Below are 26673 nucleotides of genomic sequence, written 5' to 3'. Positions count from 1 at the left end.
ATTCATAAAGGTAAGGAGAAAGTGTAAAGTAGTGCGCACAATCCGGCAGTAAGAACATGCATCTGTATAGTCTGTGTTTAGGTATCTGTATAATCAAGTACTGTAAGGGTTTGCATCAGGACAGTGCGCTACAATCAGACGACTGAATGTTATTATCACACAGTGAGACAGACTGAGATTCACAGGAGATTTGTTCCCACATCAACAACAACACATATTTGTTAACAGTGATAACTTTGTTTATTTGAAACAAGTTTGCAGCTCTTTCTTACATGGAAGAGACAGATTAAAATATATATTTGGAACATTGCTATAAGCATTGAAGTGCAAATGAGTACATTTCTCTAGTGAAAAATACTACTGACTATATCATACACTTTCTATGCTATACATGGGGAATGTGTTGCCTGGATGTGAAACGCATCAATGGAATGTTTTCAAGTGTGCAGGAACGGTCAGGATGAAAACAGAAACACTAAGAGTTACAGTTTATAGAGAAAGTTTCCATGCACACTATTTGGTTTACAAGGCTACTGTGCAAAAGTTGTGTTTAAGACATAGAGCAATATCACTGTGATAGAAATGTCATTAACTCGCTGACAGATGAGTGCTCGCAGAGGCAATAAGGTTGATCAGTTTACAGGCACTGCAAAGATGAATTTATACATCATTCTTCTGGTAACGCTTTATTTTATGGGTCTGTTCAGATTAATTTCCTACATGGTTTCCTGGAAAGAACCATGTAATGTGATACTAATTATGGGAGAGAGTGATCGGTTGGTACGCTTCCAAACTATTCCAAATGCTATGCTAGCGCAACCTTGAGACTTTCAATCCGAGGACAGCAGGTGAGCTTAACATGCAAAATGTCTATAAAAAAAATAAAAATACAATTCTGCATATATGAGGAGTAAAGTTTCTAATAATGAACGAGTGACGAATTAAATATTTACTTAGATTTAAATGGAGCCATTTCATTCATGGAAATTCCTCAAGGTCAATAATGAACTCGACACAACTAATTAAACTAACTAAAATTACAGTCTCAGAACTCTCTGTCTGTTATTACAGGTAAAATAGATCTGTAATAAGAAACAAGCTACCGGTTCTCCCCGGGAAACATTCAAGAAATCACAGACCCGTAAAATAAATCTTAAATTTTTTTCTATGCTGCATCCTAGATAATCGACACTAATCACACTAATGTTGGCTCCAATCGAATCCGAAATGTAAGTGGATAAATAAATACCCCTGAAGTCTGTGCAAACCTGACACTATAAGCTTTCTCACATAACTGGCCAACAACCTGAGGCAAGAGGCTTTTACAGCACTAGAAAATCCAGATGTACATTAGTTTCTAAACAAAATTAATGAATGTATTTTCCATCTGCAATACTGACGGCTGCAACAAAAAAAAACCAAATAGTTATCAAATAATTGTGTAAACCGTGATGCATGGCAGGCAATGACAGTACATAAAATCTCTAAAATCATAAATAAATGTATAAAAACACAGGAATGAGCCTTTTCATGGGGAAATGGGTTCAACATATTGCCTCTCTGCTTCTTGCTGGTTCTCTCAAGCGTGACCTAAAAAGGGTGGAACATTTTTCCCCAATGGGCAGCAGCAGCAGCTTACGATGACAACTGACCCACTCAAGCTCCACAGTGCAGGACACATGCAGAGGAGACGGGCAGGACAATACTTGAGAATCAAAGTGTCATTGCTGGGCGTCACCCTGGCTCAGGGCATGCTGCCAGAGCCGAGGCCGTCCTTCTCTACAGATATAGACTTGACCAGCTCCTCCACCCAGCGGACCTCAGAGGCCACCTGCTCAGCCAGGACGTCGTAGCGGTTTTCCAGGCGCCCAAACTTGCGCTTGAGGATGTTGGCGGCCTGCATGGTGGCCCGGGTGTCCTCCTGGCACTTCTTGCGCTGGGCTTGAGTGCGCTGCAGCTCTTGGCGGATGTGGGTCAGGTCGCTGGAGATGCTGTGGTTCTCCTCCTTGTACCAACCCTCCTTCTCCTCATAGATGGACAGCAGCGCCGCCACGTCCTCCCGGCACGAGCGCTGATTGCGCTCCAGCTCCCTCAGGCCTTCCTCTGCTGCCGTAATCTCCTCCAGGACCTGGGAGAAGCGCTCGAAGTTGATGTAAGTGTTGTTGGGTGGCATGCTGGAGTGGGACTTGATGGTGTACTCCTTCAAACGAGTGGTCTTCAGGCGCCGGCGCTCAGGCTTGTGGTCTCTGTCCTCCTGGCGGACATTTCGCCTCTTAATCACCTGGAGAGAGAAAAACATAAAGGTCTGAAATAAGCATGGTCATTTTAAAACATCCCAATAACATAACGATATTGGACTTTTGAGGGCAATAACAACACTGATATTTGAGAGCTTCAAAAGGTCTGATAATGATCAGCCGCTACATAAACACATAACATAGATTAAGGATTTCTTAAAAAAAAATAAAAAATTCATTCTTTCTGGTAGAAAAACTATGTAATGGAGAGACTGTTCCTAAATTACCTCAAATATATCTCTGGCATGCATTGTTTCTTATCAGCAAACATACAAGTACACTGATACATCTACAATAAGCTAATAACTGTCTAAATATTGGTCTGCCTCTATTCGTTAATGTAAGAAAAAACATAAATAATGTGTGTAAGTAAAATGTATTTAAATAGCACTTTTCAAAACAAAATGTCCAATGCCTCCCAAAGTAAGGACAGTGTTAAACACAAGATTCATTTCTCAGCACTTTCAGGGGCTTAAATGTGTCTTGAACAAGTTTCCTAACATAAATAGACAGCTCAGCAGCCGAGCGCCTCACCTGAAAGTGACTGTGATTGTGATGTTACGCTACATCACCAAATAATATAAATGCGAAGACAAAACAACAACACTCACCTTAATCCAGGGGTGCTCAAGACTGTCATCAATTGTCATTCTCTTCCTGCAAAAGAAAATGATCCACCAGTGAGAAAATGACAGCACAGAGACTTTCTATATATGTCTACACAACAGAGAAGTCTCTTCTTTGGGTTTGGTATAAAATCCTACTTGGGATCCTTGACCAGCAGGCGGCGTATGAAGTCCTTAGCCAGCTCACTGGTGTTGCTGAAATACTCCTCATCAAAGTCATAGTTGACAGCTGAGATGTTTGTCAGGGTCTCCTGCTTGGTCTCGCCCAGAAATGGTGAGGCACCGCTCAACCTACGGGGATGCATATTAAGGCTTTGCTTTAAAAAACACACGGATGACGAGCGAAGTGGTTTACGTTGCGACAAACATTCAACTGCCAGTTGCCACCACTGCCGTGGTGTGAAACATTACTCACAGAATGTACGTGATCACGCCGATGCTCCTGCAGAGAAAGGACAGAACCAAACATGAAAGGAAACTGCCACACGGATCAGCATACAGAGGAGAATAAACACATGTTGACATCTTACCACATGTCTGCCTCCAGTCCGAGCGGCTCATAGTTGACTATTTCAGGCGCTGTAAAGCACAGAGGAATGAACGCTTTAATTCACACCAGATGTGGAGATCTGCAACGCACTATCATCCACGTACATGGTTTAACTGCCTTGCCAGCGTGGGCACACACTAGCACAAAAAAAACGATTTAGGGTTTTTGTAAGTGGAACATTTTTTACTGATGGGGGGGAAGAAACACAGTCTCACCAACAAACTCTGGCGTTCCAAAAATGTTCTTGAACTCATTTCCCTCTTTAATCTGATGAGCAATCCCAAAGTCAATCAGCTTGATCCGGGGATTGGGGACGTTCTTGTCCAGCAGCATGATATTCTCGGGCTGAAAGATACAAAACATTAAAGCTGAACATGAGAGAATCAGGTTTTGATACAGTACCCATGTAAACAGAGAGCTAAGAAAGAAAAAAGCTATACATATACAAAACTGTACATAGTAGTTTAATATTTATCTTGTGAAGCTTTTTGTCGCTGTTTTTATCTGTTTTTCCTATTTCTTTGTCTGTACATTGAGAGCAACAAAAGAGTCCTTGTATGTGTACTATTCAGCCAAAATCAGCAGGTAGCTCAACAACCTTGTGTGTCTACAGCCTCTCTTCCAGATGGAAAAACCTTTCCACACACACAGACGTGCTAGATCCTAAAAGAACACCATAACAGACCTAACTAACACGTCAACTACAACTGTGGACCCCAGAGCCTCGCAAACAAGCCTCCTTAACCCACACAGACTGCTGACCTTGAGGTCGAAGTGAGCGATGCGTTTGGAGTGCAGATACTGAACGCCGTCCAGGATCTGCTTGAGAAACTGGGTGGCTTCCTCCTCCGTCAGCGATTCCTTCTCGGCCAGGAAGTCAAAGAGCTCCCCTCCGGACACCAGCTCCAGGATCAGGATCACGTCCGTCTTGTTTTCGAAGATGTCGTGCAGGGTGATGATGTTGCTGTGCTGGATCTCCCGCAGGATGTTGACCTCACGCTCGATCTCTTCGCGGCTCACCCCCCGCCGGCTGGACGACAGCCGCCTCTTCTTGATGAACTTGGCTGCGTACTCCACACCAGAGCTCTTCTCCTTACACTTACGAACAATGGCAAACTGTCCGCTGCAGGGAGGAGAGAGCAAAGGGATGTTAAAAAATAAGTATAATATAGTCCCAGCTGCATGTTATTATGATGATTGAATTCTTGGCTGCAGGTCAGACTACAGAAGCTATATCAAGACATCACTTTGGGCAATGATAACTTGTGATGGGAAGTGATCATTATTTTTAACATTTTATAGGTTAAGTCAGTGCTTCCCAAGTTGTTTGGCTTGTGCCCCCTTAAAATGAAGCACCTTCTACTATGACGTAGGCGTTCAAGCAAAACATTTTTTCTTTCTTTCTCAGATTGTTCATCTGAGGGATTTTAAGAAGCCTGGAGAGGTGAAAGTATTCAGTATTTCAAGAAACAAGGAGAAGGATTATTGATGCACAGGCAGAGTTTTTCATTTGTTTTAGGAAACATTAAGGACTCAATTTGTCAGAATAAATGACTGGGTAAACAGGAGATTTTTGAAGTGATCTTGTGACTCCTCAGATTTATCTCAGGGACCACTTGGGGGAAACACTAGACTCAGTAACAGATTAATAAAATAGTTGGAAATAAAATGGTCTAAGTAGCAAATAGAAAAGCTTAACAATTGATACATGATTGAAACAGTACATGTGCCGGCCTTTTCTACTGTATAGAGAGATAATGGAAATATATAATTTTGTTTTATAGTATCGGGTTTAAACGGGAATTAATAAATAAAATTACTGATGAGAACAATAAGACAACGTGCAGGTGAGGATAAAACAATTCAGTCTCCTTTAGAGACTCTAAGCCACAGCAGAGGTGGAGAGGCACATTGAGAGGCAGTGATGTCACACTTTTGCTGCATTACTGCAGAAGAAAGATAGCTGAGGTAGAAAGTTTGATTAATCTGCTAATACTGGATGACTCGCTTGCAAACTGTCAAGCACAGCGTAAAAAGCATATTTGATATATTGCTGAGACATACTAAATATTTTGGCCATCATTAGATCTAATGTTTTGGATGGTTTGCAGCTCATACATGGCATCAAAATGCATCTTTTATTTGTGAAAAAGTATTATTATACTAACATTCGTGCTCAGCCATATACACCCTCTGCTGCAGCTATATGGTACCTTACTTTTAAAAAGTTGTTTGAGTTGTTTCAAAAAAAAAAAACTAACTGTCATGCTGTGCACATACTATCAACTAAAGACACAACACTACATATATGGACATGCAAACCTCTGAAGGCCTTGAAACAATGCATAAATTAATAAATCCTAAAGCATCATAAATGTGTTTTGGGAGCATTCACACTTGTATTTAAAGCTGTACAGTGACTGGGACACCCAAGACAAATGTTAGAGTCAAGTGTGACCAGAGTCTTTTCTCAAACTGATGACAGTAGAGGTATCGGACAGATGCTTTTAGGTGAGTTTTGCCAGAGAAGAAAAGACAATAAATACCTGCCCAGCTCCTCTCCCATCTCATAATACAACTCAACATCCTCTTGCCTGAAGCCAGCCATGGTGTGTGGACTGGGATTGTACTGGGAGCAATGCATTGAGAGTCACTACAGTGAAAAAGAAAAAGATATTAAACCCGTTAATACTGGGAGTGAAATGTGAAATGACATGACAGACAATACAGTGACCAAAACAATGGCCTGTTGGCAGATCTAAACTATGAGAAAAGTCATAACTAAAGGCCATAATTCCCATTTTCCTCTAACATGGCAGTTCACCTCTTGAGTACCTGCGTTTCTTCCCTCCTTATTTGGCCCGAGTCAGCACAGCTCCAGTTTTCTGGCTGATGTCAGACCTCTGCATACCAGTCTTACTTACATCATCTCCTGCCCTGGTCCAGCTATCTCTCACTCAATTAAAGGGACTGGGATTTAGCCAAACAACCGTGTTTTTGTCTCATTTGAACCTTGTTTAATGTGACTGGACTATACATAAAAAGTTTAACTGAAACTATTTCTGATTGTAGCTCATACCTCACACTGGTGAGTAGCTGTAAACGATGCTGATTAACGACTCTGCTGTTGTTAAAAACGCTTTGAAAAGCAGGCAGCAGAGACACTTCCTCTCCGTGGAATATCATTAGAGAAAAGCGGCATAAAGATCAGGTTTATTGACACAAATACAAAAGGAAACTCGTGTCATAGGTACAACTTATTAACTTCTTCAAGACGACCAGAATACAAAAATAAGGGAATCGCAGCGACGGAAGACAGCTAGCTTAACGTTAGCCGGTTTACTAGCTGACGTTAACGTACGGTATAAACACCGGCTTTCGCTGTTTGTGACAAGTGTTACTTCAGTAAGGAAAACATACAATTAATAACACTGGAATACTGTCAGAAACATATATGTTTAACCGAAAAACTGTGAATCCGTTGCTGTAACGTATACTTACAGTATGGTTGGCTAAGAGCGCTGCATTCCCCTCCGAAGTAGTTGTGTGTGTGAATTCCCAGACTGAACAACAGGGTCAAGCTAGCCACGGAGAAGCACACAACTTCCGGTCTTCTGTGTCAAAATAAAGGCGTGAGCACCGGCGTGGTTGCATGAACAGTCAAGGTAAGCCACTGGAGTTGTATTTTTGTGGGTGTGCTCCCACAACTAGTAAAAATCATTTGTTGCTGCATTTGCGCTTTTCTTGTGATAATTCTGCTGCCCTGATATCAATAGATATCAATGGACTCTTTTTTGATTGGGCATAATGTGTACATATGTTATATATTTGATCCTGAGGATCACTGATTCTACTTTTATTGTATTTTGCTGATTACTGATTCTAACCGATTGTGTTTTTGTTTTCTTTGCACTGAATTTCCCTGTGCTGCCGTGCCAATTTGAATTTCCCTCACCTATATCAAGATCAATAAAGGAGCATCTTAAGTTATTATAGTATAGTACAATATAGAGATACACATTTTGGGTGTAGACCTGAAGCACTGGTACTATTAACTCCTGCAGTGGTGGACTACTTCTAATAATTCTCATTGAACACTGAAATGGATTCCTTGTATGCTTAAACAGCCTTTCAGTTAACTACATACTAAAAGTGTGTGTGATGTTGCAAAACACCAACTACCATAGTGGAATTGTGGACACCAAGAATGTTATTTCTGGGAATTTAGGTTTATTTTAATGACATGTGAAAACTTTAAACTATCCAAGTTTTAAGTAAATCCTAAATTTTAGTGGGTTTTACTTTTAGGGATAACCTAATGTAAGGGATTTATTTCTTCACCATAATTATGGCATTGTGGAGAATTCTTTGAAACAGCATTTAGACCTTCATGTGGCAAGATAATATTTACAGAAAAGGTATTTTAAGGGTTAAATGGAAATACTGAATGTTAGGAACATGGTTGTCACTCAAATGTTTCAGGTGGTTGGGGTTGCACTACATCTGGATATTTGGGGTCATGACTTCAAAATCCTGGATAGGGACCTGAAAAGTGTTAGGTAAACTGTTGTATTTACATGATTATGTTGCAAGTGTATTTGATATTTCAATGTAAAAGTCAGATTGAAACAACATGTCTTCATAGACACTACAAGTACTCCTTCATCCAGTGCTTCCTATAATCTGCCTGTCTCTTCCCTTATTTATTACAATAAACCCATCACTCTGACCACTAAGTGGCAGTCATGTATGAGGTGCCACCATGCAGATAAAAGTACTGTTATCTTCTGGTATAAAGACGTTCACTGGATTTCTTCTTGTGCAATGCTATTATTTTGAAGGCAGGGTTCGCTTAACTTCCGGTGCTGTGTCGCTTGATGCAGATAAATATCCGGCAGACGGGAGGACATATGGAATGACATCATGTAGAGTGAATCAACCCGCTGCAGTACGTCAATGAATAACAAGATCAAGCATGCAAAGATTAATGAGGGACTGAGGCCATTCAGATAACACTGGGTAACCGAGGTGACAGTACTCAAAAAGAACTAATTAATTATATAATAATAATAATAATAATAATAATAATGTACGCTTTTATTTCACACTTGCTTTGACAAGGTAAACATATGTTTTCCATGCCAATAAAACCCAGTTAAAATTAAATAAATAAATTGTATAAATGTTCACCTACTTTTTTTCTAGTTTGACTTATAAGTGAGTTTATGGTTGCTAGGATGTAGAACAGCTATTGAATGTATGAATGTACAAACGAAATGTCACAGGCATAATTAAAACACACGCTATAGAAATCACAAGAGCATTCAGTATCCAACCCAAAACTTCGATGAAAAACTGGATAGTTCGAATATTTATAATCATTTAACGATATCCATTGCCAGTTCAATTCTCAAACAAGTATTCTGCCAAACAGCTAGCTGTAGTACTTCGAATTTCTTTGCTTGACCATTTTCCTTAATGGCATTTTAAATAATATTTACAAATACAACACAATACAAATTCAGCAAGAAGTCCATTAAGTTACTTAGTGACCACATGTTCATATAACATGACAACATTTTGTAACATGTGAGAAGAATTTAGTGAGCATAGGATGGTAACAAAAGGTTGGGTTTCTGTGAAAATCCGGTTCCTCTGGATCCTCCCACTGCTCCTAATGCCATTTGCAAGAATGACAGCTCCCGAGTCAAAACTATCAATCAGACCCAGGAGCAGTCTCTAACACACTGCTTGTGCACACCTGCGCACCCCCTATTTAAAACACACATTATTTTATAGAAAGAATGTTGGTCTATGTTAATTGATGATTTGTTTATACTAGAACAAATCTATTTCTTTTTAAGACACCCTTTTTTAATGTAGTTTTACATTTACATTTGGTGAAATATGTTCACTTTCAAACAAGCTGCTTGTATGCCAGCTAGCCACAACTATATTAGCATAGTTTGTTAGTGTTAATTGTTAATCAATAACCTAGAGATAAAATCTATGTAAGTTTAAATTTGTAGTCATCTAAACTTTAGACACCAGAAGTGTTCTGTTGTTATGCTCCTGTTTGATGTTTTCTGCTGTATTTTGGAGTACTCGTACTATTGTCATTAGCTTTACTTCCTGTTTTATTTTGTAATCATTGGTGTTTTTGTCTGCGATGGATTGGCGACCTGTCCAGGGTGTACCCCGCCTTTCGCCCGATGCCAGCTGGGATTGGCTCCAGCCCCCCGCGACCCTGTACACAGGATAAGCGGTTGATGATGGATGGATGGATGGTGTTTTTGTCTAGCTTTGTTCCCTGTTTGCCTTGATTGCTCATGTGTCTCGGTCTCACCTGTGTTTAATTGAGCCTTCGCTAAGCCATGCCCCAAATGCGCAGCTGGCCAATCACATCGCAGGTCTTGCTCTAACTGAAATCCGTTGGCTTCTAGCTTTGTTGTTGTATTTTTACAAGCTATGGTCAAACATTGTTACTGGGGCACTTGTAATAGTTACAGTCACTACCCAGAGAGGTTGAAAGGAAAAATTTGACATTTCTCCAGGTAGTGCAGTAATGGACTGTGGCAGCAGCGTGATAAAAGTCTGACGGGTCTGAAAGTTTGTCGGACTTAAGCCTTGATTATACTCGGGAGCGGACACGGACTACTTCTGTTTATACTACCTTCAACAGTCAGCTTGGCGGACACGTTCCACACATGCGCAGTAGATCGGTTGTTGCCCTGGTAGCGCTAGTCAGTCACAAAAAATGGGAGGCACGCGTACCCAATGCGTACCCCCTCTAATGACGATTTTTTCGTCACACAGACCCTAGTGGACCCTCCCGTACTCGCGGACGTGGAAAGTATAATCCTTGCCTTAGCAACAGAAACTGAAGCTGATGATACACGGGGCAACTTTTTGAGCAATGTTGCTGGGCAATCTTGCTAGGGGCAAGTCCAACAGATAGCGATAGCGATTGTTTATCTTAATAAACCTATTTGAACTGCATCCGCCTTGCCACTGTCTGCATTATGGGTCCACACTTCTGCCTCCTTCCACTTCATTCAGCCTGCCTTATAGGTTTGGTGATTGGGGCTTGGCGAAGTAATACAAGCAGCAGAGAGCAACGCAGAAAGTTTTGCATTGTATATTCAATAGTTGCCGACTGCAACTTTAAATCTGAGTCATATAATAAAATAATTTTAATCTATAAAGGTTTCACCATTAATGCATCACGACATTCTGCACCTTGCTGCCCCACTGTACACAGCTGGGGCCCTTTTTTTCTCTTTTCGCCCTTCTCCCTCCAGCAGCCTGAGTCCGCCACTGCCTCCAGTGTATAGAACAATTCATAAACTGCTTACAAAGTTGGTGTTTCAAAAAGCAAAATATTTGCAGATTAGCAGTTTTACTAGAGGAATACCAGTGTACCATAAACTATAATTACAGTGAAAATACAGGTTTAGGGATGAAAAGCATAGGCACAATGTACCAGCATTCAAGAGTCCAAGTCACGTGGTTCAGGTCCACAAATGTGGTGACTGAAGAATTCCCAAAATCCTCAGTAAAAAACAGATAAAAAATGACCACAAGACAATAAAGAAACATTTAAAGAAAAATATCAAATATGATGACTCATATTTATGCCAACAATGTCTGTTTCAAATATGAGCCTAAATTGTATCGTTAATTTTTAATTTCATGTTTGTGTTGATACTGCTACTTACTTGTATGATTTATATTGATCATTTCAGACATATTGAATCAATTTTGATCAAGTCTATTAAATTTAAATGCCATGGCACCGCGCTTATTTCCTACTACTACTGTAACTTGTGTTTTACACCATGAACGGTCCTCCATCTTTAAAAGCTCAACCATGTCTGTGTTGCTTCAGTCTAAACTGCCAGGCCCCAGGTAAACTAGACTAAAAATGTTTAGTACACATAGATTTATTTAGATTAGCTCACTTCTGTCTCAACATTTCCACCATAGAGTTTCCACTGATTAATATCATGACTTTTTTTAAGTTTTGACCTTTTTTTGACAGACTTTGACTTTAACCAATCAGGGACGTATTCGCGCGCTCGTGACGGTGGCAGCCAATAAAAGATCCAGCACAGCAAAAAGTGGGCGTGGCGTCCCTAAACAGCTGGTGGGGGCTCGTGTGAGGGACTCGAGCCGAGCGGTTGGTTGATGGGGGAAACAACAACAAGCTAGGCATCATGAGGGTCCCCGAAACGCTGATTTGGACCGCTTTTCTCATCCAGAAGGTGAGAGAGACCGAGTGTGTTTCTTCGAAAACTGTTTCTTTGTGCATTTGCTTCGCTTAGCGGCACGTGGCTGACAAAAACAGACCGTGTTTTGGGATTATATTAGCTGGGATGCTATGACTGTTAGCTTGCGGAGATCACCGTGGGCCCTGGGAACCCAACGAACCCACACACCACTCACCTTTTTGATGAAACATGAACGTAGCTTGATTACTGCTGATTCACCACATCGTTGAAACCAACACATCGTTTATGACAAACTGTGGATTGGGAAGTAACGTTATTAGCTAACAAGTCACACATACAGCTACATACGCTACAGCTACACATACGTGATAACGCATCGGGAATTTGGGACTTGAGGATATTTATCGTTATAATGTCGCTGCCTAAAATATTGAAACCGTACGCTGACCTGCCGGTAGTTTTTCTTCTCTTCTATGTGTAACGGGTGACACAGACTCTGGTTTTACAGATACAGAAGGTTTTCTAAATCAAGTTCAACTTTAAGCACTTTAATTCTTTAGGATCCCAAATACAGTAGTCGAGGCCACCGGTCATTACCTTGTCAGTTTATTATGTACACCTGGCAAAACTAATAACAACCCTGCAAAAATTCCTTCCTCATTAAACTTGAAACTGTTTTTTTGTCGTGTTGATTCAGTATTATGGTAACATTCGAGGTTGTAGTTTTTTTTTTTTTTAACCTAATTTCTGTCAGTTAGGGTGAACTAAATGTTACAGTTCAACAGCACCTCAAACTAAAACACATTTTTAGTGTACATAAAATGGGACTATGGTGCGGGGAAATGTTTCTTTTAATTTAAAATATCATCATTAGTTTGTCCATCAGCATGCTCCATTGTTTACAAATGTCTTCTCCTGGGATTGCAGTGTGTGTTAAGAATTATACATTTATTTTTTAAGTTTAAAATTATGCCTTCAGTGCTTACATTTGTTAAGACACATTTGCTAAATCAATTTAAGGGATCCATGCTAAGCATGCTCAAACTCATGTGTGGAACTGCTGCCTGTGCAGCTCAACAACAACAGACATGCATCATGTGTACAATAACATCAACAGGCATGTTCTTGAATATTTGTGTTGACATATCAGTGGTCTGGAGTTAACACGGCTTTAACTTGCCTTGATTAAAAAATACATTAAATATTAAGTTGACAAAAACTAGAGGAACCATAGGTGTCAAGTCAGAGGTTATTCAGGGAGGAAGGTGACAGGTCATGATTTTGAAATTGAATGAATCAAGTTTGCACTGATGTAATTGAGTTTTTTAACATTCTAGTATTTTATTTTATGTTACATGATGTTTGTATATCAGGGCCATGTTGGAAATACGTTTTTATGTCTTGTTCTCCCATTAGATTGGTGTGTTTTGTTATCATAAATAAATATAAAGAAATCAAAAATGCCATTAAAAAAACTTGCCCTTCAACCCATTTACTCTAACAGAATTTCTTTAATCCCAAATATCAGTGTTGTCATCAGCCCCATATGTCCAAAATGCACACAACATTTTCAGCAATACTTTGAACTTGTTACAGAACATTCATGTGTGGCTGGTCATAATGTTGTCAAGTCTATGATCCAAAAATTAAAGTTGCGTACATCTCATGGACATGTGGAGTGATACAGACATTGTTGACATGTTGACAGGTGGTGGGAGAGTACGGCATGGCCCATTTCAGTGACAAGGGCAAGAGCAAAGGAAAGGATTACTGCATATTCTTCAACTCACAGTGGGCACGTCTACCTCAGGACCTCAATAAGGCAGTAAGTCACGAGAAAGATGTGATCAAGTCTTTTGTAAGCAATAATAATATTGACTCTTTGAAAATAATTTCTCACAAACTGCTTCACATGTGTGACAAACAACAGTGGAGATAAACTACAGTATGCACTTCTTTGTAGTTGATCAATAAATTCTATTTTAGGAAGTCTCACACACGGTGCTGAAATCTGATCTCCACTCTTAGTGCCTGTTAGGACTCGCTTGTTTCTGAACTAGCAGTGAATGTTGGCGTGAAATGAGTTCCTGTAATTCGCTCGTATTACAGTTTGCAGGTATTATAAAATAAATAAAAACTCAAGTATTTAGTACACAAGTTTTTAAAATTCATACAGCCCTTATCAAAGACCAGACTGCATCTTTGCTGCAACAGACATGATCCAGCTCTTTTTCATTGATTCAAGAAGCATTTTTTCTCAGTTATATCCAGCCGCACAAAAAAATGTGTGTCATTTGCAAGATTTTTATTTTATTTTTTATATTAATGTTAAGTGTTGAACCATGAAAGGATCCAGCTCTGGTTAACATTGCATACCTTTTGTTTTAAAGTCGCGTCTTCAGATCTACGACCTGACGACATCGGTCTTGTGCTTGCCCTCTGATGTCCCGGAGGGAGGCTTCCCAAATCGCATTCCCATGGTGATGAGAGGCAACTGCACTTTTTATGAAAAGGTTCGGCTGGCCCAGCTTAATGGCGCCAAGGGCCTACTTATTGTCAGCAAGGACAGACTGGTAACCCTGCTTTATAACTATAACCATCTTAAGGCGGTTGCTTATAGTCATTGTGCATCAAGATTAAATGTTTATTTATTTATTCTTTTTAAATTACAGACACCTCCAGCAGGAAACAAGACTCAATATGAGGAGATTGACATTCCTGTAGCGCTGCTCAGCTACTCTGATATGCTGGACATCAGTAAGGTGAGAGGACAGCCACCAGCCATTATAAACAGTAGACAAACAAACCCACTGTGTCAGTGTTTCTCTTCCTGATCAGTCAGCAAAGTCAGTTAGCTTGAACATGATGTAAATATTTCACTTTGGGTTAGTTGACAAGCGGGAAAACAATGGTTCTTGCTATATGTAAAATAATGAATGGTTGATGGGAATCTACTAGGGAGTTTCATACAGTATGTACTGATTTAACAACATTTTTGGCTTTGACCTAACTTAATGCAGTTTCTAACTCCTGCAGACCTTTGGTAAAGGAAGACTGGTTGCCATGTACGCACCCAATGAGCCGGTGTTGGACTACAACATGGTGATCATCTTTTTGATGGCAGTAGGAACGGTGGCTATTGGAGGTTGCTGGGCCGGCAGCAGAGACAGCAAGAAGTAAGTGGACACAATGAAGGAAAAGAGTTGGAAACTGACATTTAATGTGGGTGATCTCTCCATTATTTTAAAGGCGTAGTTGGCAAGTGTCATACACAGAAACAACTACAAGCAGTGATATACTGGAGGGTAAATTCATTAAAGCTTTTATTTATCAGAATAGAGGATGTCAATTAATTTACGTCTTTTAAGGGACTAACATAGTAATTGATTGCCAACGACAATGCAGGTTGTAGTGTACAGTTTACCTGACTTTGTACTTTCCACTTCATCACATTATTACAGGACACAAAGTTTACCCCTGCCTGTGCATACCACGCTTTTAGTCCCGGCTGCTGAATTTAAATCCTAGTTAATTTATCGGGGAAGTCATCTCTGGGAGAAATTAGTCACCGTTTTCTTGGCAAAGCCCTACAAGTGTACGATTGCTCCGTCTTGTCTCTTAGAGGAGAGTGTATTCGTCTCTTCATTTCCAACCAAGCAGTCTGCATTGGACTCCACTAAAGGGCACTGTTGTTTATTTGAGGCCGTGTGAGTGACTCACCGACTTGAGCCAACCCGAGTCCGTCCTTCCTGACGGAGTTGCCAGGGCAACTGAGGGCATAGTCGGATGGGGTCTCTGACGCACAGCACCACAGGCTAAAAACATTTTGGAATAGGAGTGTGTTTTGAACTCGGGAAGTGGAAGTGAGGCCAGCAAGCCAGCTGCATTATGGTAAATATTGACTGTGGATGGTAGGATGATCATCTGTCTGCTTTGGAAAGTCACCAACCATCAGTGAATACTGTTTAATAAAACAAATAAAAGACAAAACCCAAGAGGCTGGCTAACTGCTGACTGTGTTGCTTAAAAATCTGGCACAAGCGTGCTCAGATTCTGATCACTAGTCTTTCTGAGCCCCAAACAAGTCGCCTCAGGTCAGCACGACTCTCTGAATTTCGTGTCTCCTCCTGCAGACGCTACATGAAGCACAAACGGGACGACGGCGCGGAGAAGCTGGATGAGGAGACGGTAGACATCACGCCCATCATGATCTATGTGTTCGTGGTCATGTGCTGCAGTATGCTGGTGCTACTCTACTTTTTCTATGACCAGCTGGGTACGACAAATACACTCACACATCTTGATCTGAGCACATAATATAACACTCAATACGCCGGTCTTGATCAAAAGATACTTGTTCACGTTTTGTTTAAAAAAGAAAAAGCTCTGTGGTCAGATCCAGTTTTATGTGACCAACATATTAATTTGCTGTGTGGGGGATGGTTTGCCTCTCAAAGCCAGTCTGTAATTTTCCCCTCACTCATTGTGGTCTGGCATGGCTCAGTAAGGCATTTACTTTGGATACAGTGATGTGAAGAAGATGGCCGACAATGTTTTCCTTGTGTGACAAATAATCTCAACTCAAGGTTCACTTGCTAGCCTTTTCTGAGCTTTCAACCACATCACGCAGGCTTCCTTATTTACCTTGACTGAGACATCCGCACAAGACCTTTCCACACCTGATTACATAAGCGCACCACTTACTAGGCTGTCTTTTGTCTTTTCTAATGTCTGAACTGGATAAATATAGATGCTATTTTGGAAACATTGTCAAATTCTTCTTATAAGTCGTCCCTTGATACTAAAACATATTTAAAGGAAGAAGTAATGCTGTTGCAGAAGTGTGCTTTAGTTTGTAACTACAATGCCCAGTTTAAATCATAGTCGACGTAGATGTAAGGCTCCACAGTATGTCTAATATGGTCTTCATTTACATTACATTTACTCATTTGGCAGACGCTTTTATCCAAAGCGACTTACATTTGAGGAACAACATACAAGCATCAACAGAGCATCAAATACAGATCTACAACTGACAATACATACTAGTAAGAGCAGCAATAAGTACTAGTAAGAGCTCATAGTACATATTACATCAATGGGGTAAATACCTAGGGAAGGAAGTAAGAGTTAACAAAAAGGTGCAATCAATACAAGATCATTGTAGGGGATAGAAGAAGAAGAACACAGGACGTGCATGTTAGAGGTTAGGAGTTAGAGGTGTTATAAGAGGAAGTGTTCTCAGAAGAGATGAGTTTTCAAGAGCTTCTTGAAGTTAGAGAGGGATGCCCCTGCTCTGATGGCGTGTGGTAGCTCGTTCCATCATTGTGGTGTCACAGATGAGAATAGCCGGGACTGGGATTGCTTTGTGTGAAGGGATGGCAGATCCAGGTGGCGTTCGCTGGAGGAGCGTAGCGGCCGAGAAGGAACGTGAGTTTGTATTATGGAGTTTAGGTAGATGGGTGCAGACCAAGTAGTCACTCTGTATGTAAGCATTAGTGACTTGAATTTGATTCTGGAGGCCACGGGGAGCCAATGGAGGTCACTGAGTAATGGAGTGACATGAGTCCTTTTGGGCTGATCAAAAAACAGACGCGCTGCTGCGTTCTGAACCATTTGTAAAGGTTTCACTGCACAAGCTGGAAGACCTGCTAGGAGGGCATTGCAATAGTCGAGGCGAGAGATAACCATGGCCTGTACCAGAAGCTGGGTGGCGTACTGAGTGAGGTAGGGCCTGATTTTCCTTATGTTGTATAGAGCAAAGCGGCATGACCGAGAGACAGTAGCAACATGGTCTGAAAAGGACAGCTGGTCATCCATCATGACACCGAAGTTTCTCACCACCCTGGTTGGAGTGATGGTTGAGGAGTCAATTTGTAGTTTGATGTTATGGTGGATAGATTGCTTGGCTGGAATGACCAAGAGTTCAGTCTTAGAGAGGTTTAGTTGAAGGTGGCAAGCCTTTATCCATGCAGAAATATCCGAGAGACAGTCTGTGATCCGTGCTGAGACGGTGGGATCGCCTGGCGGGAAGGATAGGTAGAGTTGCGTATCGTCTGCGTAGCAGTGGTAAGAGAAGCCGTGCGAGCGAATGATCGGCCCCAGTGAGGTGGTGTAAATTGAAAAGAGAAGGGGCCCTAGCACTGAGCCTTGGGGCACCCCTGTGGAGAGGCAGTGGGAGGAGGATAATTGTCCTTGCCACAAAACATTGTAGGAACACCCTGAGAGGTAGGATTCGAACCACAGGAGTGCTTTACTCGAGATGCCCATTGCTGAGAGAGCGGATAGCAGGATCCTGTGGTTGACTGTGTCAGAGGCAGCTGATAGGTCAAGCAGGATAAGAACCGAGGATTGGGCTGCAGCTTTAGCTGACCTTAGGGCTTCCGTTACAGACAGAAGAGCCGTTTCAGTAGAGTGGGCACTCTTAAAACCAGGATATGGATCTAGGAGGTCATTCCGTGAGAGGAATTCTGAGACCTGTTTGAATACTGCCCGTTCAATAGTTTTGGATAAAAATGGTAGAAGAGACACTGGTCAATAGTTCTCAACTTGAGTTGGGTCAAGTGAGGGCTTTTTGAGCAAGGGTGTAACCCGAGCCCTTTTGAAAGTGGTCGGGAAGGTTCCTGAAGCCAGAGAAGTATTTATTACATGAGTGATTGTCGGGACCGCGTTAGGAGATATGGCTTGGAGGAGAATCATAGGAATCGGGTCCAGTGGGCATGTAGTTAGACGGCTACGGGTCAAGAGTTCTGATACTTTGCTCTGTGAGAGGAGTAAACGAGGAGAGTGAACAACCACTGACCTGGGAGGGCAGAGGGAAAGATGTAGTAGGACTGATACAATGGCTGAGTTTGAATGTTTCCGAGAATTTTTTTTGCCTGTGAAGAAGGCAGCAAAGGTATCAGCAGACAAGTTTGTGGGTGGTGGCGGTGCAGGGAGGATTTAGTAGCGCTTTAAAAGTGGAAAATAATTTCCTTGAGTCAGTGGCACTGCTAATTCTGTTATTATAGCTTCTGCTCTACCGTCCCTTCAGCTGCAGAGAAGCAGGATTTAGAATCAGAAGGTTGCTGGTTAAAGGCCCAGACTATCAGAGCAAATCTTGGATTACAAAGTGAACTAATAACTCTTCCATTTAGCTGGACTGTAAACTCAAAATTCCTCAGGCAGCTACACTTTATCCTCATTTCCTCTAGCAGGGGCTGCTCAGTGTCCAGCATTATCTCCTTGTGAGTGGCCGCGCTGTGAAAGAGCTTAATGGCTCAGATAACAGTTCCCTGATAAATAGATTAAAAGACTGATTGCTGATAGACTGTTTAGCATCTTTGATCAGCTGATGTACATTCAGCCAGCGCACGAAATACCGGACACACATGGGTGAAACTGACTATTCAAATATTTAAGGACTGACTTTGTTAAGAAGCAAAAAGAATGCATTTCCTCAAAAGAATATGAGTGGATATCATACGGCAATCATGTACTAATCTCCTGCCTGCCTCCACTGTTTCCTCACTGTTTAGCCATTTGGGTCATAGCCATCTTCTGTGTGGCCTCCTCAGTCGGCCTCCACAGCTGTCTGTGGCCTTTTGTCAGGAGACTTCCTTTCTGCAAGTGCAGGTGAGACTGTTCACGTCAATGTGGTTTCATAATGCTCGCCGCTGAGAAGTCTAATAGGTCTTTAAGCTTTGTTTGCAATTGTACTTGTTCAAGAGGTCTTGGGTTCAGTTCCCAGCACCTCCATTTATGTTATGACCCAGCACTCTAGGGGAAAGTGAAGCAACATAAAACCAGAGGGATTTGGTAGAATAAATTTAGTAATAAGTGAATAGGTTAGTAATCAAATTGCATGGATTGGATGAGGATGAGGGGGAAAAAAGGAGGCAATCTACAAAGGAAAAGAGGCCAAAGGTTGCTTCTTAAATCAGATAAATGAATACAACCAGAAGAGGACTCCTAACTTGGAGACTTCAAACAAGGTTTACCCGACTCTGGCCTGCCCTACATATAACTGTCCAAAAGTAAAAACATGTGAAGCAGCACCACGGCTGCTGGTGTTTCTAAACATAGGATTTCTGAGCGTGTGTGCTTTCACTGAAAGACGGACTCGGCCTAATGCCCAGGGAGGTAAGTGAGTGCCTCACATTCAAATTAAAGCCAAAGTGTAATCTCTGCAGTAGTATAGTCAATTATTTGCGTAACTTACAGTTAGAATTTATATATACCTGAAACTTATTTGGTCAAAGATAGAGCTAGGGCACCAAAGTATACTTTTAGGCATGTAATTATTGTGAATGGTTATTCTGGAAAAAAAAAAAAAAAAGCTGTATACTGTTGATATGAGATGTCTTTATTATGATTATATTTATTGATTTGTGGACCATCTTTTGACCACAGGGTCCCAGAGAACAACTTGCCATACTTGCACAAACGGCCGCAGATCCGCATGTTGCTGCTGTCAGCCCTCTGCATCGGTGTCAGCATCACCTGGATGGTGTTTCGCAATGAAGACCAGTAAGTGCAAAGAGAAGAGTGTCAAGTGCACACACAGGCTACGACAACATGCATGATGGGAAATATGTTACTGTGGTGCCTTCCGAGAGTTTCATAAAGCCAAAATACCAGTTAAACAAGGTTTATTTTCAGGAAATTCTGCCACCTGTGTGAGTTAGTCCATCCTGGAAGAAATCTTGAAATACACAAAGCATTACAACAGTGTTGTAATTTAGGCTGCATATGCACTAAAATTAATTTGATTTATATTAAAAAAGACGGTATTTGCATTTGTAGATAAGGGTATTTTTAGTTGATTTCAGTGTTTGCCTGCACTAGAACTGTTACAATTAATCAAATAAATTGATTTGTTGTGATAATCAATTCAAGGAAGATTTTAAGGAGGGAATACATGTCTAAATTCTTTGATTCCAGCTTCTTAAATGTGAATATTTTCTGTTTTCTTTACTCCTCTGACAGTAAACTAAATATCACTAGTAGAGGACAAAACATGACATTGGAGGACCATTTTCTGACATTTTACAACTAATCAATTAAACGACACTGAAAAGAATCATTAGTTGCAGCCTACACCCAACAATATTGGTTAAATAGCACATGTACTCCATTGTGGATGTTGATTCCTCGCTTTGTGTCAGATGACGTAATGTTGGAATTTTTCTGTGTGTGGTAACATGTTGGAGGTACATTACATGATGGTGGTGTGGGCTGACTCGCAGTCTTGTTATGTATCCTCCAGGTGGGCGTGGGTGTTACAGGACGCCCTGGGGATCGCCTTCTGTCTCTACATGCTCAAAACAGTCCGACTCCCCACATTTAAGGTGGGTTGGCACACTCAAAAACATGAGACGCATCACACAACAATGTGGAAAATGTCTTTTTAAGGTTTTAATTGTGTTTCACTGAACAATAATAATAATAAATGTTTGTCTTATGTACTGTCTTAGTTGTAAACTCACCTGATTTTTATTTTTCTGTCTCTGTTCTGCAGGCTTGCACCTTGCTGCTGTCTGTTCTTTTTGTCTATGATGTTTTCTTTGTATTTATTACACCATTCTTTACAAAGGTAAGTGTAGACATCATGTTATCACGCTATTCAAATGTCAGTGTTTCCTACAGAATGACTTAACTGTGGTGGGGTCGACGACGAGGTGGGTGGGCAGCAGGGTATATTTCTGCTATATTTCTAGTATTTCTACTTTGTTCTCCACCTTGTGTTAGTGTTTACTCACTACTTGTAGCAGGTGCGCTGCATGTGGAGGAGGCTTGTTAAATGACATAGCCTATTGAAACCAATGTGGTACCGAATGACATCTGCACTGGTGTGTTCACTGTTGCTTTACCTGGTCCGTGCTTATAAATACCCACCGTGTCCGCATCTTGTAACTTAATACCAGATAACCATGGCCATTTCTCCACAGAGTCGGCAAAGTATAATGGTGGAGGTAGCGGCTGGTCCCTCTGATTCCTCCACACATGAGAAGGTGAGTTTGCTTTCAAATTCCTCAACTCCCTTTGGATGGGGTGAGGTTTAGTCTAGTTGTAGAAACTCTTGCACCTCCAACTCATAATGCCTCTCAGCTCAGAGGTGTTTGATATAAACACTAATGTTTGTGTTTCCTCCAGCTTCCCATGGTGCTCAAAGTGCCGCGGTTAAACTCCTCTCCCTTGGCTCTTTGTGACCGGCCCTTCTCCCTCCTGGGTTTTGGAGATATCTTAGTACCAGGTAATTAACGGTGTCATCAAACCACAAGGAACACAAACTGCTTAAAGCTCATTGTCATATTTATTTATAGAGCACTTTTCAAAATCCATGTTACAAAGTGCTTCACATAGGCAGCAAAACACAAGTCACAAACAATCAGGTTTAAAAAGAAAACAATAACAGAAAGAAGAGAGGCCGTGAAGAGCCTTTAAAGTAATTAGTAACATTTTATAATCTATTCTAAAACATACTGGGAGCCAGTGTATAGAGGCTGAAACAGGAGTGATGTGATCTTGTTCTTGGTTCTGCAAAAACCACAGTCACCTATTTAGTCTGTCCTTGGGGCAGAAACCATTCCTGTGGTTGGCAGCTAGGTTAACACAGAACTGCTCAACACCCACACTTTTTATGGCTAATGCTTTTAATGCTAACTGCACATTACAAGACTTAGATCTCACAGAGAAAGTGTAAAGTAAAGAGCAGGGAATCACTGCAGTAACTCAAATAATTAAGGTTGTGTCCTACGCCTGGGTACGATGAAAGATGGCTGAATACGGTAGTTTCTCTTGCTGATTGTTCTGATTGCCTCTTTTTTTTTTCTGGCAGGTCTGCTGGTGGCGTACTGTCACAGGTTTGACATTTTAACACAATCCTCCAGGATCTACTTTGTGGCCTGTACAATCGGTACGTACATGGGCGGGGGCCTTATGAAGGTTGTAATTAGTCAGATGTTGCTGTAGTCTCATGAGAGAGTTGCGGAATAAAATAATACAGGATGTGGTCTGTAATAGACTTACATTATTAAATGTAGCAGATGTTATTAATTAACATTAATGAGCATTTACAGGGTCTCGCTCTCCTGATGTCTACAAGTATTGATTCCCAAATAAGTATTTGTTGGTGTTAACATGTTTGTATCAGATTACCAAAAACATTTGACTTCCTCCATTTTCACACTAAAGTTAAATTTCACACTAAAAAAAAGAAGTATAAATTAGTTAATTAATTAATTCCTGCAGAAACCCCCCTCCCCTGCACACTAACATACAAGGACGTCGCTCAGGACCAGCTGGTTAGCAGAAACACTGTAGGTAACTGCAGCTGTAATTATTGCTCGGATGGGATTAAAATCACTGAGCAGCGCATGCAATGTTAAAATCCCTGTTAAAAACTATTGGCTTTGAAAATGTTGACCTCGTGTGTGCCGTCTCTCTCTCACTCTCCTGTCAGCTTATGGCATCGGCCTGCTGATCACCTTTGTGGCGCTGGCCTTGATGCAGATGGGTCAGCCAGCCTTGCTCTACCTGGTGCCTTGCACTCTGCTCACCAGCCTCACTGTAGCACTTTGGCGAAAGGAGTTGCCCCAGTTCTGGACTGGAAGTGGATTTGTGGTGAATACCAGTTTGATATGACTGCCTACCTACCGCCGAAGAACAAGACTTACAAAAAAAAAGCAACAAAAGAAAAGACAAAAACATCTAGTTAAATAACATGCAGAGTAAAGTAGAATTTTAAGTTGAGTAACCCCTTTAAATAATTCCATCCGTTCCAACTGCCTCTTTCTGTTTCACTGTCCCCTCCCATCGCTGCTCCTTGCCCTTTATTTTACTCTGGGTGTGCTCTAGTCTGCTGCTGAGGGCTCAGCTGTCTGTGAATGTCACTGCAGGTATTCTATCTGGGCTCGCTACTTCACACTACCATTAAAACATCCTGATCTTAAGGTTCCTTTTTCGTTTGTCGTACTTCCCTTAAGAGGAGGTGTTTGTTTTCATTTTTTCCTGCATACACACATCTGTAAAAGACTAGTGGTAAACAACTAATGAAGCTATTGTTTTTTTTGATACGCTTCCCCTTTCTTTATGCACATATGGGACTTTATCTCTGTGTACAGGAATACCTCTGACAACATTAAGAATAAAGACTGCTTTAATCGGGTAAAGTGATGAAAAACAACCCATTCATTTAGCCTCAAATCTACCTGTGGACAGAGGAATGCCTGTATATTCTTTGGTTTTGTTTGTCTTATCTACGGCTATTCTGTCTTCTGTTATTATGAGTACATTTGGTTCTCCGCTCGACACAATTCAGCCATCTTATATAGAATTTGTTTTTGTCCCCTGCAGCCTGCCATAGTGCTCACACCGATCAACTGTACACAAACCGCAGCACCGCAGATTGAGGGGCCCTTGACTAAACCAGAGTCACAAACCACAGAAGCCCCCAATCAGAGCGGAGACTCACCACGGCAACCGCTACAGGAAACACCCCCAGCTGAGAAAGATGAAGGGGAAAACAAATCTGACTGAAAGGACGTCTACTACAGCAATTAACAATTCACTTTTATTTGTTGAGTATTTTTTTTTTTTATTCCTACATTGTGTCTCGGTCAATGGACACAAAGTACGGAAGTTAATTTGCATTTGGTGCGAAGATTGGTGTTTTCTGAATGGCCAGCTCAGCCGGAAACCAGGACACATGAGGTCGAAGCATTTAAACTAACACACCAAGTATAAAACCTGTACAGCTGCCCCAAAATACAGTCTGTACGACCTCTAAAGGGAATGAAAATACAAATCTGGAAGCTGTATACAAGTTGTTCAACACTAAAAAACAAAAACACACGGAGCTGAAGCTCTTAAAGGCCCAGTCACACCAGTGTTTAATTTGCGGCAAAATCAATTAATTTTAATGGAATCAGTGCGATGAGTGAGCCGTTCACAGGGGAGCTGTATATGTATGATATTTCTTTCTAATCTGTAGCATTTCTTAAAATCAAAAATGGCCAGAGATTTGTAGGTTCCAGGAGGATTTGAAGCTGTCATATGTGAAAACAAACTCAGTATATTTTGGGCTGTCAGCTTGGGCTCTAAGAAACTGTAACACTTTATCAAATGGCACAATGTACAATCCTGAGTACGAAATGCCAGGAGGGAGTTAACGGCCCATTACTTGAATGCAATCGAAGTCGGAGTAAAAAGCCTGTAAATCACAGAGAGGACTGAGATGCAGTGAAGCGCACAAATGGAGAAAACGCTTCTGGACAAGCTCTCCTTGAAGGCATCCCAAGCAGGCGTGAAAATGAAAAAATTTGTCTAACTAGTCCAGTGTCGCGAAGGTGCAGGAGAAGGCAGGTTTCAGACACTTCATTTGAAGCATATGAAGGAGACCCTTATTCCCAAAAGCAAAACACTATATAAGAAGCAGTCTTTATTTCCCCCTACATTAGATTATAAACTACCAGTCAGAATATAAAGTGCAGCAGTGAAGAGTTTCACACCCTTTATAATGTGGCGCCATCGTGGTTGTTGACTGAGCCAAAACTATTAGATTTTTTTTAATTTGAGCTTTTTTACTGAGGCATGTTTTCTCATTTTACTTTTTAGTATTTTTTTTTGTATGCTATTATTTAGATTTTACCCTTTACATATGAAAAAATAAATTAAACCAGTGTATAGTCTATGTAGTGCAGACTTGACATACATTATTGGTGGTGCGACAGTTAAAACGTTGGCTGCCACAGATGTGTTCCCCCAGTAGTTCCTCATATTGTCTTAAGAATTGGTTATGGCCTTAAATGTGTCAGTGTTGGGAGGTTACAGCCGAATGTGTCACGTGTAAAAGTTGCTTTATGAAAAACAAGAGTACTGTACTCTAAATGATGTGCTGCAGTTTAATGTGTGAGCTGAGGATTCAGTGACTGGTTACGTTATCAATATTCATAGATTAGTTTGTATGAAGCATTTGCACAATATTTTTGAATTTGTGGGCTGACAGGAGTCGTTGGTTTCTTTTTGTATATGTTTATGTATACTCTTAAGAGTTTAAAAGAAACGGCCACTAAGGTGTCCATATATCCAATATTCATTCTGCTTTTGTTTTACAAGTCCATTTCTGACCCGAGGTTGTCCTCTTAAAACATCAGTGCCCAGCAGTCACATCACCCTGTTCAGCAGTAAACATAAATTTCTGATTCTCATTCATTTATGATGCCTATTAAGAACAAGTTCAGAGTTTGTGTAGAAATGGAGTTCAAAAGGTAAAAAAATAAATAAAAATTTGGTTCCAGGACCCGAAATTATTCATTCACCATTATAGTTTGTTGTCACCAAGTGGTTTTTAATACCTCTGTTGGGGAATACATGTAATAAAGAAACCTTGTATCTGATATTTGGTGTGTTTTGTTTTTGCTGCACACAGAAATTAAAAAAGGTTTTGGTTTGTTTGAATGGCTTTAAAAAATAAAAATAAAGTCCTCAGCGGCTTCGCTCAGGATGCCATCTGTTAGCTTCTGGGTTTGTTGATGCCTAAACACAATTCATCCCCTCGCAGTGGTTTCTGAGTCTGAATGTGTCTTTTCATCGTGGCCCTCCAGCTGTGAAAAAGGTCAACGTCAGAGATAAACAGCAGTCTGACAAAGAGCCTCCTTGTTGCTTCAGCTCAGTCACTCAGAGTGGAGGGCTCACTCTCTTATCCAACATGCCATTTAGTGGACGAGTTTGCACAGAGCACCTAACAGCACCACGTATGCCCGCTCGCACACTACTAACATTTGTAAGGGATGAACTACATGAAGGCACCTATTTATTTAACAAGGGAAATTAAGTCATCTACCTTTGAATGAAGAACTAAAAAAAAATACTTGTATCAACAAGTTTAATATTTAAAGGCCAACAATAGCTGGGTTTGTCAGTCTTTATGCAGTATTATTATCTTGTGCACAAAATAAAAAATCTTTTAGGGCTCTGGGGGATTAGTA

At 40.9% G+C, this 26673-nt stretch overlaps 2 protein-coding genes across 5 annotated transcripts; one reads left to right on the top strand and one right to left on the bottom strand.

Annotated features, from left to right (window-relative positions):
- Positions 1 to 217: 217 nt before the first annotated feature.
- On the bottom strand, positions 218 to 7070 carry dapk3 (death-associated protein kinase 3). The gene is made up of 9 exons (XM_038717616.1): positions 6975 to 7070; positions 6020 to 6126; positions 4236 to 4596; positions 3689 to 3818; positions 3454 to 3502; positions 3339 to 3365; positions 3062 to 3214; positions 2909 to 2954; positions 218 to 2281 (listed from the first exon to the last, which is right to left on the bottom strand). Exons 2-9 carry the CDS (start codon positions 6115 to 6117, stop codon positions 1745 to 1747), a joined length of 1401 nt encoding a protein of 466 aa, XP_038573544.1. The 5' UTR covers positions 6118 to 6126; positions 6975 to 7070; the 3' UTR covers positions 218 to 1744.
- A 4521-nt stretch (positions 7071 to 11591) lies between these two features.
- sppl2 (signal peptide peptidase-like 2) lies at positions 11592 to 26082 on the top strand. 4 transcript variants are annotated; one of them, XR_005444258.1, is made up of 15 exons: positions 11592 to 11737; positions 13413 to 13529; positions 14095 to 14277; positions 14377 to 14466; positions 14741 to 14880; positions 15838 to 15980; positions 19222 to 19318; positions 20096 to 20212; positions 20952 to 21033; positions 21204 to 21278; positions 21634 to 21696; positions 21839 to 21938; positions 22524 to 22601; positions 23148 to 23433; positions 24041 to 24174. XR_005444258.1 is itself a non-coding variant. In XM_038717612.1 (15 exons), the coding sequence occupies exons 1-15, from the start codon at positions 11690 to 11692 to the stop codon at positions 24221 to 24223; spliced, it is 1677 nt and encodes a 558-aa protein (XP_038573540.1). In that variant the 5' UTR covers positions 11592 to 11689; the 3' UTR covers positions 24224 to 26082. The 4 variants fall into 4 exon arrangements, 3 of the variants coding, with proteins under 3 accessions (XP_038573540.1, XP_038573542.1, XP_038573543.1); XM_038717612.1 differs by having other exon boundaries at positions 23148 to 23308; positions 24041 to 26082; XM_038717614.1 differs by lacking the exon at positions 24041 to 24174 and adding an exon at positions 22937 to 23004 and having other exon boundaries at positions 23148 to 23302.
- The last annotated feature ends 591 nt before the right edge of the window (positions 26083 to 26673 follow it).

This window comes from Micropterus salmoides, unplaced genomic scaffold (genome assembly GCF_014851395.1).
Source record: "Micropterus salmoides isolate LMB-PRFRI ecotype aquatic unplaced genomic scaffold, ASM1485139v1 Ms_hic_scaffold_14, whole genome shotgun sequence".
Lineage (NCBI taxonomy): Eukaryota > Metazoa > Chordata > Actinopteri > Centrarchiformes > Centrarchidae > Micropterus > Micropterus salmoides.
Note: the sequence above shows the minus strand (reverse complement) of the source record. Positions and strands in the feature narration are given on the sequence as shown.

Excerpts from the sequence above, each read along its gene's own strand:
- dapk3 (XM_038717616.1), bottom strand. The coding sequence starts at position 6,117 with ATGCATTGCTCCCAGTACAATCCCAGTCCACACACCATGGCTGGCTTC. Across the intron at positions 3,215-3,338 it reads GGCGTGATCACGTACATTCT|GTTGAGCGGTGCCTCACCAT; the intron begins GTGAGTAATGTT and ends GCATCCCCGTAG. Across the intron at positions 2,955-3,061 it reads CTGCTGGTCAAGGATCCCAA|GAAGAGAATGACAATTGATG; the intron begins GTAGGATTTTAT and ends TTTCTTTTGCAG.
- sppl2 (XM_038717612.1), top strand. The coding sequence starts at position 11,690 with ATGAGGGTCCCCGAAACGCTGATTTGGACCGCTTTTCTCATCCAGAAG. Across the intron at positions 14,278-14,376 it reads TTGTCAGCAAGGACAGACTG|ACACCTCCAGCAGGAAACAA; the intron begins GTAACCCTGCTT and ends TTTAAATTACAG. Across the intron at positions 19,319-20,095 it reads CTTCCTTTCTGCAAGTGCAG|GGTCCCAGAGAACAACTTGC; the intron begins GTGAGACTGTTC and ends TTTTGACCACAG.